At 39.5% G+C, this 20,437-nt stretch overlaps 1 protein-coding gene across 1 annotated transcript in view; it reads left to right on the top strand.

The window, feature by feature from the left end:
- Positions 1-20,437, top strand: part of syt7a (synaptotagmin VIIa) — a 90,762-nt gene that overhangs the window by 33,229 nt on the left and 37,096 nt on the right. Inside the window, exon 2 of the mRNA XM_033967455.2 lies at positions 11,872-11,975. Within this exon, the coding sequence (XP_033823346.1) occupies positions 11,872-11,975 (104 nt within the window). The remainder of the gene's footprint in view (positions 1-11,871; positions 11,976-20,437) is intronic.

The raw sequence follows: 20,437 nt of genomic DNA on the forward strand, positions 1-20,437 counted from the left end.
GGCTTGCCTTCTCCAGGTGGGTGGGGAGTCCCTGCCTCAAGTATCTTGGGATCTTGTTCACAAGTGAGGGAAGGATGGAGGGTGAGATTGACTGGCAATGCAGCCTCTGTAGTGATGCGGTCGCTGTATCAGACTGTTGTGGTGAAGAAGGAGCTGAGCAGAAAGGCAAAGCTCTCGATTTACCGGTCAATCTACATCCCTACTCTCACCTATGGTCATGAGCTTTGGGTCCAAAAGGACCCAAAGAATAAGATTGTGGATATAAGTAGTCAAAATGATTTTTCTCCAGGGTGGTTGACCTGGCCCTAGAAGTGTACAAAAATGGGTGGCACCAGTAATGCAAAAGATTTAAGTTAACAAATAAGTATAGGTATTGCATTTTTAAATATTGTGGATTCTACTTCATTCACATAGCAGGTTGTTCTTCCAACAGGTTGGGTCTGAATTTCATGCATCCAGCTTGTCCCCACAGTCCAGACATATATTTCTAATATTGTGAATGAGATTGAAATACTATTTATTTTCCATACCTTGAAACTGTAAGGAGTAAGTGGTTTATGTTTGTGGCTGAGGTGGTTGTCATGTATTTGGTTTGATACATGATTTGAATTCTGCTCTGAAAGTTGTATCCTTGGGCAAGACACCCACCTTACTGGTATGAGTAATTATAAAAATGCATTGGATTTATACAGCGCCATTCAAGAAACCCAAATTACTTTACACTGCATTATTCATTCATTTCACACTCGGTGGTGGTAAGCTACTATTTTAGTCACAGCTGCCCTAGGGCAGACTGACAGAAGCGAAGCCATGCTATCAGCCCTCCAACCACCACCAATCACTCACGCACACACACACCAAATTCATACTATGCAATGTAAGTGAGTGGCTTGCCTAAGGACACAACAACAGTGTTATTCATCAACAACAGTGTCATCCATCCAGCATCCAAGTACTAACCTGGCTCAACTCTATTTAGCTTCTGTGATCTGACAAGATTGGGCATTGACCAGCATGTATGGCCACATGTGTAATGTTTGTTCAGCTTATCACCACCGGGTGTGATGGAAAGTGAATAATACATTGGATTGTGAAGCGGAAAGACAAGTGCTATAACACAGACACTTCATTTATTTGTTTTTTCTAGCTACATTAATGTAGTAACTTATAACTACTATTGTGAGGTTGTGGGTCATATCAGGACTCTGGTTTGTCGTCGTATTTTACACACTCTAAATGGAGATGACTTTTGGCTGGGTTGCAGCCAAGTCCACATGCATGTCCCCAGTAGCTTGAGGCACAGGTTTGCAGTGGCCTGGGTTTTTACTGCCTGCTCTGTCCAGACAGGTAATAAAGTCCTTTTACTACCGGTGCTTAATTGAATGAACCAAGGCAAAGGTAGAGGCCCCCAGGTAGTCATGAATCTAAATGAGATCATTGATGACAAACCACAGTCTAAATTTGCACCAGTGTGCATGTGTGTATTGTGAACAATTGTAGTTGCGCCTTAAGTTGAGTAATTTCTTTGTTTGGTGACACCACTGATAAAATTACAAATCAGATTTGTTGAAAGCAAAAAAAAACAACAAAAAAAACACAACATTTTATAGCACCAAAAAAATGAATAAATGGATCAGTTTTAAATGAATCAGTTTTTAACTCAGTTTTATGCAAGACTGGGGAACATTCCTGGCAAAGCAGTAACAGCTCCATGAGACAAGTAGGTGGCAGAAACCAGAAAAGTTACATAGTGTGCCTTTAGAGCATCTTTCTTTAATGTTTGCAATGCATGGGACATTTAAACCTTTTGAGTGATTGCTGTGCTGCCACCTATCCTCAGGCAAATGCAATCGAGTATGAGTGTGTTTTGGTTTTATAATGCCACCCACATATTACATCTGGTGCTTCGGAGCCCTCTTTGTCTTGTTGATGTCAGTGCTGATACTGTGGGCAGATGGGGACCTGTACATATGCACAGGCTTCCCACATGGCATCTCAATGGCATTATAGTGGATGTGCTCTTTCTTCCTCCTACTCTGCATTTCCTGCTCTTTTCTATCTCACATCCCCAAACGCACATGTGTTCTCACTCATGTTGCTCTTAAACTGAGTCAAGTGCACAATATGAGTGGAGGCAGTGTCTGTTTCTGTACATATAGAGTCTCTCACAAAGCAACAACATCATTTTAGAAGGTGACAAGAAGCATTCAACTAGAAGAGCTCACAATTGATTTCTAGATATGCTGCCCATAGAAATGTAACAATTCAATATTTCTGCTAAAAACCCAGCTGATGATACAACAGAAAAGGTATATGAACTCAATTTGATTTGTTTTCCTGGATTGATGTCTTGGAGATGGACTGCAGACAAGGAGTTTTGAATTTTTGTTTAACTGGGATTGGGAAGGGAGAGAAAAGAGATAAGGAAATGAAAGAAAGCATTGTAACCTCACTCAATTATATTTTTATCTTCTTTCTTAATTTTTCACCCTTTCCCTCTTACTTCTTTTTTTTCTGTTTTATTACTTATCTACTCATATATACACACGTGCGCACACTCACACACACACACACCCACACACACACACTTACACTCCCATTTAAAGACAGAAACCATTCTTATTGCCTCATCACCCTCTTCAAACTTTGATTTATGCACTACCTTTTCCCTTTGTTAAAAAAAACAAACAAACTTTGACGCAAATACTGAAATTGGGGCACACCTTATATGTTTGAACGGAACTGAGCTAAACCAACTGTGACTTGTAAATATAAATGTAAAACAGCTCACTCTGATGATCATGGGCAAGTACGATCATTTTTGTTTGTGTCAAAATGTGGGGGTAAACTTCAATTCAATCCAAAACCGGTTCAATGAAAAAATGGTCAAAGCAAGACACTGACTGGACCCAGCCTGAGTGTGAATGAAATGTAGTCATGTGTCTGTGAAGTGCAAATGGTTTCTTTGTATTTTTCATGCCTCATATGGTATCCAATTGGAAAACAGGAAGTCAGAAATAAATCCGCAACCAAAACTAATTCATGCCATTAGCTTCAATAACATAAAATAACCCATTAAACAGCAGCACTGATGCTTATTGGAAAAAGAAGGAAAGGTGGAAAAATGACCTTTACCGCTGTTACTAATTGCTGTCGTAATGACCAGAGTGAACACGAAATGCTGTAAAAAATTCAATGGAATGCTGTGATTGAACCCCAAGGCTGCAATGGGTAGATAAACTAGGCTATATATATAAGCAATTTAATGTCCATGAAGCTGGGATAATGTTAGTCAAGGTTGACTTAGTTTACAGCTTATAAGCTCATTACGGAGATGGACACTGGTCTTCAGCGCAGTATCAACAGCTTCCATGTGCAGCTAAAGTCAATAAAGTCAAGGGCATGGGTGGGCCAGTGAATAATAGACTAGGAGAGAGTGCGTGAAGGGGCTATAACCTAGCCAGGCCACCATACACCTACATGCAGCACTTAATATAACAGCCATTTGTCTCACACTTCCTGGTAGCAAAGGTGCAATCACAGTGAGACCATAAAAGTTGGTTTAATGTATCCAGACTCCTAGTGGATTTAGGCTAAAAATATATGAGTGTAATCGATTCTAATGTTGTTCAAGACATTAGTATTACGAATTGGAAAACAAGTGGAGCAGTTAAGAGGCATGCAAGGTAAATATCCCCAGTAAATGTGTTGAGGGCTTCTTGTGGCTTCCATATGAAAGTCATTCATTTCAATCATGGCAATGTATTCAGTCTTTCCGAGGTTACAGCGGAGTGGGCAGTAAAGGGAGGGCATAGATAGATCATATTATTAAGTCATCATCAGTGAAAGAAGATGGATGAAAAATACGATCAGTCTCATTATAATTTCACTATGATGACATGATTTAAAGGTGCACTGTGGAACTTGGAACTGTCTGCTCCTTTCTATGGATATGTTATTGCTTTGCCTGAAATGCCAGCATTAATATTATCTTTCTCCGTGAAGACAAGCAGATCACCAAGTTACAGGTCATATTTGAGGCCACTTACAGAATCTATGTTTTTAACTGTCATACCATATTGTCCTCTCCACTGAGACAAGCAGGTAACACCAGAAATCTAAACCAGAAATACTGAGAGAACTGCATTTAAATGGAGAGCCATTCTAACACTAAATGATGCCCATGTAAATTGTTTTGGGTTCATCCACTTCAAAATTAATGAAGGGTCACTGAATGAGAAGGAAACAAAATATTTTCTATAAATGGGCCCTTAACAAGATTTGTGCAAATGTTCTGACTTGACTTTGCAGACTTTTACAATAAAAATAGCAAAAATAGCATCAGCCTCTATATAAAATATTAATAAGCACTTATCATTAGCACAAAAGTCTGATTGTAAAAGATTCTGCAAGTTTGTCAGTATTCAGCATTTTTATCTTATGTCTTGGCCTACATACTTAACATAAAAGCCAAAGGCCTTTGCTGTTATCGCTACATGCTTTTTGATTATACGTCTTGTATCTTTGCCGTAGGATACTTTTTATCTAAGTGAATTTGAATTAGATGTACTAAATTCATGCATATTGCTTTTATACCTCACAGTGTTAGTTGCTTTCTTAGTTAGTTGTTTTCTTACCGAGTGTCCACATCTTGAGTTTTGGTGATTCAGTGCTGCACACTCAGAGGTGCTAATAAGCACAAGGTGTTGGGATAGATGTCACTGTGCTGTGGCTCAGTCGGTCTGTGGCTCTGTGGATCTGCGGATCTGTGACTCTGTGGATCTGTGACTCTGTGGATCTGTGACTCTGTGGATCTGTGGTTCTGTGGATCTGTGACTGTGGATTTATGACTCTGTGACTCTGGGTTTGTGACACTGTGGATCTGTGACTCTGTGGATGTGTGACTCTGTGACTCTGGATCTGTGACTCTGTGGATCTCTGACTCTGTGGATCTGTGACTCTGTGACTCTGGATCTGTGACTCTGTGGATCTCTGACTCTGTGGATCTGTTACTCTGTGACTCTTTGACTCTTCAGCTCTGTGACTCTGTAGTTCTGTGACGCTGTTGATCTGTGACTCTGTGGTTCTGTGGCTCTGTGGATCTGTGACTGTGGATTTATGACTCTGTGACTGTGGGTTTGTGACACTGTGGATCTGTGACTCTGTGGTTCTGTGGCTCTGTAGCTTTGTGGCTCATGGCTCTGTGGCTCTGTGGTGGTGGACAGAGCCGGTCCTGGAGGCAGAGCAGACAGGAGGACGTGGGTGGACTGACAGCACAGCAGAGGTGCAGGAGAGAATAAGGACAGAGCATGGGTCATCCAGGCCAGTGCTTACAGGCATGCAGCTTGTGGCTATGGTAGCACTCAACAAAGTTAAATGTAACTTTTCTGGTGTAGGGTTCACTGTCCTTTTGTTTGGATTCAAAGGATGACATTGAAGATATCTTTGCTTTTATATTAAGTACAGGCCTAATATTCTTTAGGCCTTTTTAAAAAATACCATGAAAAACATGCACTTTACTTTGCGTGCTATGCTTCACTTGCTTTGGATGTGTCACCTGCTTGACTGATATAAGTCCAGGCAAAGCAAAACCATCTTGTAGACAAGCAGTTGGCCGATCCTCCACCAGAAACATTACATAGTCCACCTTTAAATGTTATGACCTGAACAATACAAAGTTGTGAGATAGAGTAAAGAACAAGACATTAGGGTTAAAAACAACTTCATGTTTGTTTCACTGTTTGTTATACATTTCCTAACACTTATTATTAGAGAAGGAAAAATCACACCTGCGCTCACCACAAGAGGATTGTTTTCTATTTTTCTGATTAATATGGTGCAGTTTGAACCCAGAATTGTGTGTATCAAGTTCTCCAATGTATCCCTTAGATTTTAGAAAAGCAATTGTATTCTGAATATTACGAAATTGTACTGTAACAATACATGCTGTTACACACTCAGAAAGAAGTGGGCTAAGAATTTAACCCACAACAAATCACTAATCACTTAACCCACTTTTATCTCATTATTTCAGAATGAATAAATCAGGAATTACACATAAACAGCAGCCGAATCAAAAAAGCAAATTCAAGCATTCTAGTGTTTTAGCTCACTCAAGCGAAATGAGCAATAATTGTGACCGAGCACTAGCCGCGTTATTATCCAGCTTTAATTGAGTATGTATCGTGATTTATGGCTGTTATATCACAGATTTGACCACATGCAATGGAGATGTGTGAGGACACCATTCCACCCATGTGTAGTGTTGTGTTCAAGTGACTGCTGGACACGTTTATATACAGCGTGCTTGAAGAGGAGAGCTGCCAGTCATGGCTATGCATAATGTTTTAAATTGTGTGCTCATTTAGTTTTGGCAGAGTGAGCGGCTGTGCAACAACAGCTAAAAGGGCTGAAACGTGCCCAAGTACCTAGCAATGTTTTCAAATGCCCAGGCTCTAATAGAAAGTATTTTGGTGCGTACTGTGTGAAATATCACTATATGCAACAATGATATTATTTACTTGGAAGCACCATTATTTATTTCTGCCACATTGTCCCTTTTGAAATCATTTCATAGTCCTCCCACATGCATCCTTTTTGCACGAATGAGCAATTGAATTTTTATTTGCAAAGATTTCATTGCTGCTTACCAAATGTGGGTATGAGGCGGAGTACTTCTTCCTTTGTGCCAAATGTTATTATTATTTTGATTGCTTAGTTAGATTCATTTCATCACAGTGAAATGTAATACAGTGTCAAATTTTGAATTTGAATAATATTATGCTAGGAATTGCACAGTATTTTGCATGTTGGTGGTGTCTTGCCAAGTAACACAACAAAAGTATGCTTTGTATTGTATGGTTTGAACTGTTTAATTACATCAATATAAAAATACATATTGTGTTTTATCCACATGTATCATTTGAATTCATACACTTAATTTGAAATGAACAATATACCTTTCAATTTGTACCACTCACCATCTTTTTCTTTCCTGTTTCTACTCTTTGGGAAAGTCATGAGGAATAACTGTTATACAAAAGCAGTAACCTGTATTGGAGACCAGAGCCAGGAGGTAGATAAAAGCCATTTTAAAGTGTCCATATCGCATCTTTGCTACAGAAGTAAATAACTGGAGCACACAGGCAGTGGCTGAGTGACATGTGCAGATTACCCCAGGGCAGCTCTGTAGTGGAGAGGAGGCCACACAGAAGACCCACTTTGAAGATTAGGGCTATGAGCATTGCACCCGCAGCTTCTGAAGTAGCCTCGCCCACCCTTCCACCCGCCATGCCCCTAGTGCTGAGATGTGGTGTGGCAGGTCTGCTGACTGGACACTGCTCTAGATCCGCCTGTCCAATTAGCAGTGTGTCCTACCCCTGAGAACTGGTCCCTTTCTGCCTGGCTTAGCTCGTTGCATGTAGGCAAGGGAACCTACAGCCTCTCTCTATGTACATAAATAGGCATACTATGTACCTCCTTGTACTTAATGTGGCTGTACCTGATTTCTTTCCATGTTGAGGAAAATTTGTCTTGTCCCAGTACCTATACATTGTAAAGGCATGCAGCTCTTAAGGTCAAAATGAGATTGCTGTGTACTGTCTGCATCTGTGTAGTGTCTGCAAGCGTGTTATTGTTCAAGAATCACAAAGTCCACTGTTAGCATGCTAGTTGTTGTTGTTAGCATTACTGGTAAAACTGCGCTTGGAAGTGCGCTTATAGACTAATTGAGGTGAAAAATGTGAATGTGTGTGAAAAGAGAGTAAAAAGTTTGGATCACTGCAAATAGTTTCAAATGAAGGTCTCTCTCATGAAATACAGGGATGTTTATAAAATTGGGTTAGATTTGTGGAAAGGGAAAGGTAACCCCATGGTTTTGAGTATTTATTTTCAATACACACACACACACACACACACATTCATATATATATATATATAGACACCTGCTCATTTCTTATACTATTGGCTGTCCTTCCAGACACTGTCCCCTCCATAGACTCTGGACAGGCACAAAGGGAGCATATGCCTTGTTATTAGATTATGAAATATGGCAGAATAGAATATAAATTAAATAGCAGTTTGTCTTGCCTTTAAGGAGTGCCTTCTTGCCAGGCTTAGTTCACCACATGTGGGCCTGGAGCACCTCCGTGTTCAGTCTCTGTCTGTGCATCCTCACTAAAGCCTTATATCTGCTGAGCTCCAAGTGTGCATCATTTCAGACTCTCATTTTCCTACTGTTTTTTTTTTTTTTCTTCTGGCGTCCCTGTTTAACCCTGATACAAGTGAGTCTTTGTAGTCTTGCTTCAGTTTGAGCATTCTCATTTACACCATCACTGCCACTATACTCAAAGTATCTCCCAGCACCATTTGTTTGCTCTTTTATGTCAATAAAAGAAACTAGCCAGTGAAATAAAAACAAACTAAATTACTTTTAGGTTTCGGTTTCGAGAGGGCTCTGATTCGGAGGGTTACAGATCAAAGGGCCAGCGCTTGTCAACTTTGGTGACTCCAGGCAGTTAGATGTGTCTTATCCCAAGCCAATGTTTTTCCATGTTTTTTAAATCCTCACTATGGCAGATTACTGTATGTTCAAGCTAAGTGCTAAGCTATTGAGAATGCTTTCTTTTATCCCTCTGACTTAGAATGCACACCTGCCAGAGTAAAAATAAAATGTGTGCTAGCTTCAATTGAAAATATATATTTCTCTTTGATAGTTTTATATGGAGTGGGGTTCTTTTGCTCTAATGAGCTTGTGCTTTTCTGCCCAGCTACACCGTGGAAGATTTCTATATCTTGCTAATACTATTACACAGAGCATGTCTTCCTCTGTACTTCCCTACTCTTCCTCTGTTATGTTTACTAAAATGCTGATCCAGAGACCATTTGAGCATTTCCTGGTTTTGACTCCCTGAGCTGTCCAGACTGACACAGATCATAACCGTCTTCACTACTTCGATCTTCACTGAGAACGCCACGTGAAAATCTGCTGGACTTCACTGGCCCTTCAAACATCATCTGTCAGAGAGCCACTTGGAGCTACACTGCATCTCTGTATATGCCCTTTTCTATAGCCCAGCAGCGCCCTGTGTTTATAACCACTGCTCCCATTGCTGATATTGCTAATGGACTTTCATTATTGACCTCTATGAATATGGCGGAGCACACTGTATACTCTATTCTATTTTTAAGCAGCTATGAATAGATACTCATCTTTCAGAACCTGGAAGCACTGGCTCTTTCATACCCAGAGGACCTGCCTTTGCTTCAAAACAATAAAATGTCAGAAAATTTAAATTTTCACTTCAGTGTGGTGTAGAATGAAAAGAAAGGTTAAAACTACATAGAATTATACGTGCAGTGCCTAACTGTAACTTTTCTGGTGGAAGGTCCATCACCTGTTTGTCTCTATGCAGGTGTTATTGGTTTGCCTGGAATGTTCCACAGTATGGGATTAAATGTATCTATCTCGATGGAGACAAGCAGGCCACACTACCGGCATGCTTTATTACAGTTTACAAGTCAGAACTATGGAGAGGTGATCGCGATCAGAATAAGAATGCATGTTTTTCAATATATATTTTTTGAGCAATAAAAAGAACTGTAATTGAATAAATGCAAGATTTACGTTAGATGTTATACTGTGGAACATTCCAGGCATAGAATTCAATTCTTCGAAATTCTCTCCACTAAGACAAGAAGGTGACAGACCCAGAAAAGTTACATTTACTTTTTTCTTCTGTTCCTTTCTGGTGTTATCTTTAGAGATAACTGGTCCCACTTGTGTGCAGAGATGTATTTTATGTTGGATGCCCTTCCTGAAACCTCTAATAATTTGGAACAGGCACAAGGAGAACACTGGATTGGGACTCCTTGAATAGACAGACATATTACATAACTATCCCAATTAAATAAACCAATGTGAAAGGGGATGCACAAGGACTTTCAGTTAAAATGGATGTACTTGTTTGTACTTTTCCAGTGCAGCACTTAGCATTCATAAACCAAGAGCACCCATTACGCTGATATAATCGATCTATATCTACTCACCACCTACACCATGTTAGCAGGATCATTCAGGTTGTCTTGGGGCTGTCGATGTTGTCTGGAGATAGCTGCATGGTTAAGATGTTTAGGATACCAAGCGTTCAAAGCCATTGCAGCAGGTTGGCTGATAGTCAACAAGAGAGAGAGAGAGATGGCTTTAATTCCCAGTGGTGTCCTTTCAACAAATGACTTCTACCAGTGGCTGTAATGGAAGTTGAATGCAGTGCACTAGCGGCCGTATGTGTATTGGAAAAAGCTTTATTGCAAATGGAGGACCAGCAGGTTTCTAATCTGAGTCCAGCAAAAGAGAAATGGTGAAAGGATCAGCGGGGAGAGGTGGAGAAGAGGTGGAAACAGAAGCACGGGCCACTGACACGAGAAGGTCGAAAGGCAAAGTGATCCAAGCCATTGCAGAAAACTGTGAAAGGAATAAGTCTATAGAAATCTCATCTGCTAGCCTCAATGAGCTTCATTTGACTTGAGCCTAATGCTATAGGTGATATCACACTCCCTTAGTCCACTTCTTTATACAGTCTATGTATACCCACCTCCACTCACTTTTATATTCTTAATGAGGGAAGCCTCAGGTGCCACATAGACTTAAAAGTTGAGTGTAGACTGTGAAATACAATGAAGGCTTTGTTGTGATTTTTTCCTCCCATAAGAAGCAAGTTTACCTGAGCCCATCTGTTCCCAGAGGACCCAGTCAGGCTGAGAATAAAGCAAAGATATGAAGGAGGAGCCAGATGAAAAGGCCAGTTGTGACAAGCCAAAGGAAGGAAGGGAGACTGTGCAGCAGACAACAAGAGTTGGAGCCGATCAAGCTTGTATTTGACAGCTATCTGTCCCTGAATTCGTACCCTGTTTATCGCTGTACATTAGGAAAAGCTGTTAAAATGAAACCACACATTTGAATTCGTAAGCATATTTTCTCACTGTGCAAATATCAATGAGACTTTATATCTCTGCCTCTGAAGTGGAAGCCATTGAATTGTCTGAGCAAACTAAAAACGCAGGCGGCTCATCAGGGTAGATCCGATTATTGTTGGAGAAGCACGCTGAAAAGGTGCAAATCTCTTTTACTATTCAGAGCATAGAAAACAAACCAATAGGTGATATTTTCTATGACTCTCTCACAAAGCCTTCGCTCTCACCCGGCATATACCGATACCCATTAATCATGAGCTCTCTTGTATTGTCAGCTCAGTACCCCCCCTTCACCTCTCCAACCCTTCCCACTCCCCAGACGCCTCCCTCCTCCCATTTTCAGCCTGTCACTTAACAAGCTGTGGCACCATGACAGTGACGTGTGTGCCACTGACTGATGCCCGGCTACAGTTCTTATTGGAAAGGTATTGAAATGCACCAGCACTAGAGAGATAGCCACTGGGCCTGTCACGATAACACATTTTGATGTGCGATATATTGCTAAAACTGTTCAAAAAGTACAATATTGTTAAATAAATCATGCCATAGAAGTTTTTTATTCAGTCTTCTTCAGGTCAAATCAAATCTAAAGAAAACAGTACCCATGATAGATATTGACCTCCAAAAAGATTGTTCCATTGATCATTTATAGAATTTAATAGATATTGTGATAGGCCTAATAGCCTCAAGATTGTATTTTTGAATCTTCTTATAACAGAGTTTAAAAATATATTGCAGCCTATTCAATTAGAGGGGTTGTTTGTGTTTAGTCCCCAGCTGACAATAAGATTCACTCTAGCATGCGATCACCTTTGTACTGTGACCGGTGTTATTTTGGTGGTAATGTTGTGTGGAGAGTGAAAAGTGATGAGTGGATGTTTCCTCTTGTGTCCTCCGCAGGCTCGCTCTCCCTCAGCGTGTTCCTGGTCTCGTTAGCGCTCACGGTGTGTGCTGTGTGGCTGGTGGCTCTCTGCGGCGTCTGCGGCTGGTGTCAACGTAAACTGGTGAGTACACAAACAAGCACAACACACGCAGCAGCTATAGGTGCATACTGTATTGATCGCTATGCTAAGAGGATGGCTAGGGACAACAACAATAACATGCTGATGTAAGGTTGCTAACCTGAAGGCAGAATACATTTGTAAAGTGCAGATCCTGGCTGAGTGTTATGGCTGGGCTGTAGTAACAATACCTCTGAGGTAGAAACAAAAAAAAAAACTTGGTCTTGAAAATTGGTGTTAAGTAAATACTGTTCTTTCCATATCAAGGTGCACTATGTAACTTTTCAAGTGGCTGCTACCAGCCTGTTTTTGTGCAGTTAAAACACTCATGATGGAATAAATGCTAAATGATGGGCACATTTAATGCAATAGTGTGGAACAATCCAACAAAGCAGTAACATCTCCATGGACACAAAAAGGTGACAGACACAACCACAAGAAAAGTTGCCTAGTGAACCTTTAATGTTTCATTAGTCTTGATAAAAATTGAACAGCACCCACCATTACCCCAGGCATAGACATACAGTGTGAAAGCTAAGATATGCTCCTTGTAGCCTCTCGTTTAGATAAGGTGTTCTATGTATTTCTGAGTTATACTTCTGGCCTTGTTATCTTTATTGAACCTTTTTTCACTGATAGAACATTAATTTAACTCATCTATCACAGATACGGGGACCCTATTACTAACAGTCAGACCATGCTCACATTCAGAGGGATTCAATATTGTGTATATGCTCTGTTTTGGTGAGGAAAAACCACTGAACGACCCTGCACCTCCATGCTGCGTGGCAATAGGACTAATCCTGGTGCCACTGTGCAGCCACTGGATTAAACCACATTCAAACTGAGATAAGAGCAACGATTGACTGGTATATACTTAGATATAGTTACACATGTTTAAGTGTTCATGCATTCATTTTTATGGATTTGAAGATTTGGTTTGATTAATACACCTTTTTTGTTTTCGCTGACATATTATATATGATATATTATGTTATTATTGTGTTTGTACAGGGACAGTGCCATTAGTGGTACATGACAAAGTAAAAGTAGTGAAGTAGTATACTTAACTACAAATTCTAGGTATTTTAACGGTAGGTATTAGGTATTTTATACTTTTTACTTTTACTTCACTACATTTGAGAGCAGATCAAACTACTTTGCTTTGTACCCTGTTGTGGAATTTCTAATAGTAAAAACCTTAAATATATAAAATCATCAGAGAAGTTGTCTTGAATCAAAGTCTGGTTTATTGAATCAACTGTGCACAATTGTCCAAGAGCTGTTGTCCCAACAGTGTCGTCTCGCCCTCAGCTGACAAATGTAAATACATACAGAGTATTTATACCATCAAAAACAATCTTGCCAGTTTAGTCTAATCAAAGTGGCTGGAGGCCGCTAGATGCACGAACAAGAGATACACCCTATACATAACAAGAGATGGTATTACGAAGGTTAGGTCGAAAAGATCCATAACAATACAAATAAAGATTTATGCTAAAGAAAGCCATAACAACCCCACTACATTGTAGAACAGGACAAGTTTTTTTTTTTTTTTTTTGTCTCCAAAAATCTTTATCAAAATCAATACATTTGAAGCCTTATAATACTTCAAAATATACACAAAATACTTTTTACTCTTTAAGTATATTTTTAAAGGTACTTTACTACTTTTACTGAAGTTGATTTTTTTCACGTGATACTGCTCTAGTATCTGTACTTTTAATCAAGTAAAAAATTTAGTACTTCTTCCACCACTGGACAGCACATTAACTAAGACAGAGTCATGGGAATAACCAGGTTATTCATGGGCTTCAGACAAATGATTCCTTCCTAATTTCTCCTTTCAAATGTTGGGCAGTATTAAAAACCTGGTGTTGGTGTTTTGAATGAAGTGTTTTAAATGGCAATATTAATATAGTAATATATAGTAAAGACTGCCACCTTTTTTATGGCATAACACCTCAAATATTAGGTTACACAAAAAATCTGATTATTATCTGATTTTCTACATTATGAAATTATTCAAATGTCATGTAAACAGTTCCATCTGATGTGAGTAATCTGATTTCTTTCTGACTCTTCACAGCTGTGCAGGTTCTGACAAATAAAATTATGCAAAAAAGGCAAAAATGAAAGAGAAGAAGTTAATGGTTCAGAGATTTATTTATTAAATCTAAAGCTACTCTTAAAAAAACCCATTAATGAATTGATACATGTCACTGTGTGTTTTTGATGATCACATTTCTTTTGTGCATGTAAACACAAAATCAGATATAATTATTCTAGTCATCTGATTTTTACTGGCCATGTAAAGTTGCCCACTTGTCAATGCCACTTCCGTACCACCATCCTGTCTATCAGCATTAGAACTCTGTAGTAATGAAGATGTATGATCGCAGTATTAAAACTCAGTGGGCACTGTCTGGACTCATTCTTTTACTGGGCTCCGAAGCGGCTGGTACATTATAACTCCCCGATACAGTGTCAGAATCAGTGCAGTCATTGAGGAGGAACAGAGCACAAAGCCGTCGCTCTGACCTCCGGTAGAGGGCATGTCATTGTGATTATGTGCTATGAAATGTGATTGATTAAAGGGAGGGACCCAGTCATTAGCTAGACAGTGCAGTGCTGCCCAGTCCCACTCCACTCCACTGATTCCTCTACATTTGCATGCCTTTAAAGGTAATTGATTGCGATTCATCTTGAGCTTGTAAGAACACCAGTCACCTGTTTCAAGTCAGTGTCGATATGAGTTCTGTCTAGAACCCAGTTTATTGACAAAATCGTTTTTCAAAAATGAACTCAAGTTACATACATATTTACATCTTGCTAACGTGTTTTTATTTATAATGCTGCCATGCATATAAGATGGCTCCTTCAAAAGCTACACAGAAGGAAGGCAGAAGAGAGGGGATTGTTAATGGCAATCAATAACATATCAGACGCACTGTGCATGAAGTCTAACACACACAAGTATAACAATAGCCTTGTGTTCAGTGTGGCAAGTTTCTGTATTAGCTTGTGATATGGCTGGCTACTTATTAAGCATATTGAGAACAATTATTGACAAAAGACTATCCCCACTGTGTATATGGGCCAATAACGTACTATGTTCATATACCCTCTATTACTAATAACAACATTTATGTTCTGCCTGACTGCACATTATGAAAAGGAATCATGTTTTGCCCAAGTCCTTGATGTGTGTATCTGTGTAGTTTTCCACACCAGTCTATTCCCTCTGCACACGATTAGAATACACATATAGCAGCATTAGCATAAACAAGGTTACTTTCAACTTTCACACAGCAGTCCCCATTGTTGTTTTATATTTATGAATGATGTGGGGACATAGTAGCTCTAAAAAGGCAAGCACATGTCTGAAGTTTTGTCCTTTTTACATTGTTTTTTTGCATAGACAGTGTCACTTTTCATATGTATAAAGGCTGGCCCCAAGCTCCACGTGTCAGTTGCAAGTGGGCTCATGCCAGTTCGGGTTATGATTCATAGGTTAATAGACAAGACATTTTGGGTGACATTGCTTTCAGTATTTTGGCTTTTGTGATGGTTCTGTTTTTTCACACTGCTCCTTCTCTCATGTTGTGGTTTTGTTATACGAGCTCACTCAAGTACAATGCGCTCAATAATATCATATTCTACTACTGTCTGCAACCTCTGTGTCTTCTGCTATTTTGAGATCTGTGAAATCCACCCAGGCTCAACAAATGGTTTATTGTTTCTTGGAGCAGGATGTCTGATGGAATAGGCAGGCTAATCACTTTGTTCTCATTTATTTCAGATTTCAAGTAAGATGATAATAACTAAATTTTGCGTTCATTCAAAAGTATTGTGACAGTAGTAGTAGTGTGATAAATGTGTTTACCAGTAGTGACCCAGCAGCTTATCAGTTTGCTCCGCAGGTATTGTGTTTACTTTTTTATATTGCTTTTGCTCATTTTTGATGTTTGATTTGACCAATAATATTGTTTTTCCTGAGCTCTATATTGTAAGTTTTTGCAGAAAGTTCCTAACCATTCCAAAAAAGGGCAACATATACTATAATGGATTGTGGTCAACAGCAGTTTTGATTGTTGTGAAAATGAAAAAAAAACATCAACTTTCTAATGACTTTGACACTATAAGGCACAGTATACTTCATAAGAAAGCCTAATAGCAGGTAAAAGAGCAGCCACCAGCCACTATAGATGGGCCTCCTTGCTTCTTCGACTCCCGTAGCGTTGCAGGGCTGAGTGGTGTCAGCGGGAGTTCTTGTTGAGGCGTTGGGTGGGATTTTCAGATATGAAAGGTGGTGCCGCTAACATCTGTTTGAGCAGCAGTTTGTGTTTGGCATTCGGAAAGCCTCAGCCTGACTCCTGTGAGCCGCGTGCCGTTTGATCCGTGACAGAGCTGTGAGAAGATTGGCCCTGACCGAAATTTCACTGGCTGATTCAACCCCTCTCAGACTGTTATCAACAACTGTCAGCGTTTTGGTGCATTCATCATGATTTATGCCATAGTACTATGACTAAAAATACTGTAATGACACCACTAAAGCATATACAAGAATTAAAAACTGTCAACATGCAGTATGTCGTAACGACAGGTACAGGAGTGGACCAAGGAATGCAGACTCGGGGCAATTTTACAGTGTTTATTAACAGTTTGTGGAATAATAAGATTCAATAGTTCATTAAACACACAGGAGGCAAACCAGGCGTGCGGAGTGGTGAGCGGGAACGGGGAAACCCAGGACCAGACGAGGACAGGATCGGGCACGGGAACAGAGCAAGCCAAGTGGGGGTAGTCTAGAGCAGACACGGAGACAGCCAGGGCCGGAGCAAGACAGGACCGGAGACGAGACCAGGGAGGGCCGGGCAGGAGTAATCCAGAGAGCGAGAGCCAGGGCAGGAGACGGGAAGCAGGCCGGAGACCAAGACAGGACAGGAGGCGAAGACCAGGGGTGGACTGTACCGGAGCTGGAGCGCAGGGTCAGGAGCAGGAGGGAGGGAGCAGGAATGTTTACATGCGGACGGTCTGGCACCGAGTGTCTTCTGCCGAGCCCTTATGTACTCGACAGCAGGTGGTGACGATTGCGCTAATGCGCTCCAGGTGTGCACGGGAGGAGTAGGAACTCCGCCCAGCTCCTGATTCAGACAGGTAGGGGAGGGGGAGAGCACACAGGGAGACAGAAAATGCAGGCATCATGACACAGTATGAATAAAAATATGAGAAGTCTTTATTGTTACTGTTTTGACAATGCAAACTGACAGCTCCAATTACTACAATTACTACTATAACTGCTCTACCAATCATACTGACATTAGGGATACGACAAGACACAATTCCCACAAGGCACAAGATTGGGTCCATGAGAGCGAGACGAGATGATTCAGTTCCCAATTTTGGCCTCACTTTTTTATTTAACAGTTTTGTAAATTTGTAGCTTTTGGGTTGAGCTTCTCATGAGGTCATCATCAGCAACATTAACCCTTTTTGTCCAAAAGGGATACATAGAAAAAATACATCTTGTGGCATGAGGTCTTGTCCCATCTCTACTAGCAACATAAAGCATAGAACTTTATTCTGTTGAAATCTTGAAAGATATATATATATATATATATATATATATATATATATATATATATATATATATATATATATATATATATATATATTTTTTTTTTTTTTTTTTTTTTTTTTTTTTTTTTTCATTCGGCTCAACTATAAAAAACTAAACTAAACCACATTTACTTTGGGTCAACATCCAGACAGTGTATCAGCCAAATAATCAAGAAACCTCTTTTCTGTATTCTTTGTGTATATAAGTTGTATGGTAATTATTGGGGTTTTAAGCTGTCAGTAGCAGCTGCGCTGTGGGAAGCACACTGCATACATTTTATAGCAGGTAAAAAAATGTTTTGACAGTCTAAAGGTGCATGATTGCTTCATTATTTAGCGGTGGACAGGCGTTTAATGGTGCACTCCTCTCTAATTATGGTGTGATGTGGGTAATATTGAGCGAGCATGTAGACTCTTGCTGCCTGCTAATTCACAGCAAACAAACAGCTGCGATCCAGCCAGCAAACAGTCACGAAGGGAAGAGAGTTTCACCACAGACCCTGTTCTCTCACTTATCTGCCTCAGTAGACTGGTAGATTCAGTTTAAGCCAGCAATGTGGATACAGTTTTGACTTCTGTTGTTTATCTGTCTGTACCAAAATAATTCTGAATGTTTTGGTGACGTTTTAAAGAAGTATATGGGGGAAGAAACAGATGATCACGTCTAAATCAATTATGAATCACTCTTGCTTAGATGCTCTCTCAACTTTTCTTAAAGTTGCTTTGCATTATTCATTCCCTCCCAACACTGGGCTGTGCTACGTAGAAACTGACAGACACGTGGCTGTCCTTCTGTTCCTGCAGCCTCACCAACTACCACAGATGACACAAATGCATTAACACATTCATACACGCAAGTGTATGAAGTGTCTTGCCCAAGGACCCAACAGCAGTATGCACTCGAGAAAGCTGGATTTTAATCCTGCCAGATTTTAGAAAAATAATCTTATTATGACTTTTAATTTTTATTTTCAAATCAGTGCACAATATACATTTTTAATCTAGGAAAGGGCTAAAATATGAATGACTAAACTAATATAAGAATCCTATATATTTCAGAACACTTTTGGAAGAGATCTAAACCACTAGATTAGCAAAATGTACATTACCTAAATCAGGGTAATATATATATATATATATATATATATACACAGATAAACAATTTACAGATAGATACAGATAAACAATTTTGCTGTTTCATTTACAGAAATAATGGCTTTGATGACATGATTCTCTGACCAGACAAAGCTCCTAAATCAGGAACCACTGACATAATAGCTGTCTTTGTAAATTGAAAATCACTTTAAATTGCAATTTCAATTTGATTGCAATAGTCCTACTGACTTTCAACCACCACTTTTGTAGCTATTGTTCCTGTTCTTGCATCACTTTTGACTCATTTGTTGTGTTGTTAAATGTTGTTTTTGGAATGCAAATAGGGAAGACAATATCTTAATTCCGTTAGGGATAAAGATCATACAGAACTATATACAAAAATGAATGAAAATGTTCAAATCTCTAAACATCACAATAAGAAAGAGTTTCATTACCTTTTTTACTCATCTGCTCCAGTGCACCGCTGTTATATATTCAGAGCTCTAGCGGGAGTTGGAGCAGTTTTTTGCACTTTTAGTATAACTCATAATTCACCCATTGTACTGACTGCAGCTATTATGAACCAGTGGCTCTGATCCAGGCCCGGATGAATACGGTAATCATGTGAAAGCCTTTGTTGTGGTTGGTGTAAATTAGATTTAAGTGTTTGGAGGATGTTAGAGTGGAGGCTGAGAGAGGAAACCTTCTTGTTCTTTTATTAGTTTGAATTCATCTTTCCTCAGGGCATTCATGAGTCTCTTCATGCTTTGATTTTGTACATTTTACCTGTGAAATTGACCAGTGTTGGAGCCATGTTTATGCCGTGAAAACAAACAAGATATGGATGCTTTGGAAATATTGTCAGCGAGGCATGATACTGGTTTGAACATGCAGGAATGGTGTGATCTCTGCTTGAAGTGAAAGTTGACATATTCAGTTGGTGTGAGTCTGCGAGAAAAAGAGAACATTGGATAAAGAATAATCAAAAGAAAAAAAAAGGTTTATAGGATTAAACACTCCGTTACCTGTAGAACAGATCGTATGTTGGATACAAACCATAAACTGCATATATAAATGGACATAGCTTGCCTGCTAGGTGCCGCTTTTCAAATAGGAAATGATCATGGGCGTGCATCTGGCTCTATTGACTCCAAGTCCAATTCACTTTACATTGAAACATTGTCACCCCTCTCTCTGTAACTACTGCTGTCAGGCTCATCATTTTGGTCTTCGTTGTTTGTATTAACCCACTCTACATGATCCTGGTGTTTTTATTTCACACACAGACACACTAATATTTACAATTACAACACATTTATCAAGTAAGAAGAGTATTATGATCATTAACATAAACAAATTATGGTCTGACAATATGTTATTTTGGTCAGCATCTTGTGATTCAGTACTTCTCCTTCTGCTTTATACACCTCCTTGCTATAACACACATTTCTCCACTGTTTCCACCTATTGGTCAGCAATTCTTATAGTGCATAACTGAATAACCAATCGCAGCGAAGAGTGGATTCTACAAGAAAGCAGATGGTTTTGTTTACCCCTCAAAGGCATTGTAAACATGCCTACTGACATTAAAAAGTTATGAAAGGAAATTGGAATATACTTTTTTTTTGGTCACATTGCTCACACCTACATTCTTCCTATTGGTCCACATCTCTTATAGTGCGTCACAGCTGAATAACCAATCACAGTGAAGAGTGAATTCTGGAAAAAAAAAAAAAAAAAAAAAAGAG

Source organism: Periophthalmus magnuspinnatus, chromosome 6 (assembly GCF_009829125.3).
Source record: "Periophthalmus magnuspinnatus isolate fPerMag1 chromosome 6, fPerMag1.2.pri, whole genome shotgun sequence".
NCBI lineage: Eukaryota > Metazoa > Chordata > Actinopteri > Gobiiformes > Gobiidae > Periophthalmus > Periophthalmus magnuspinnatus.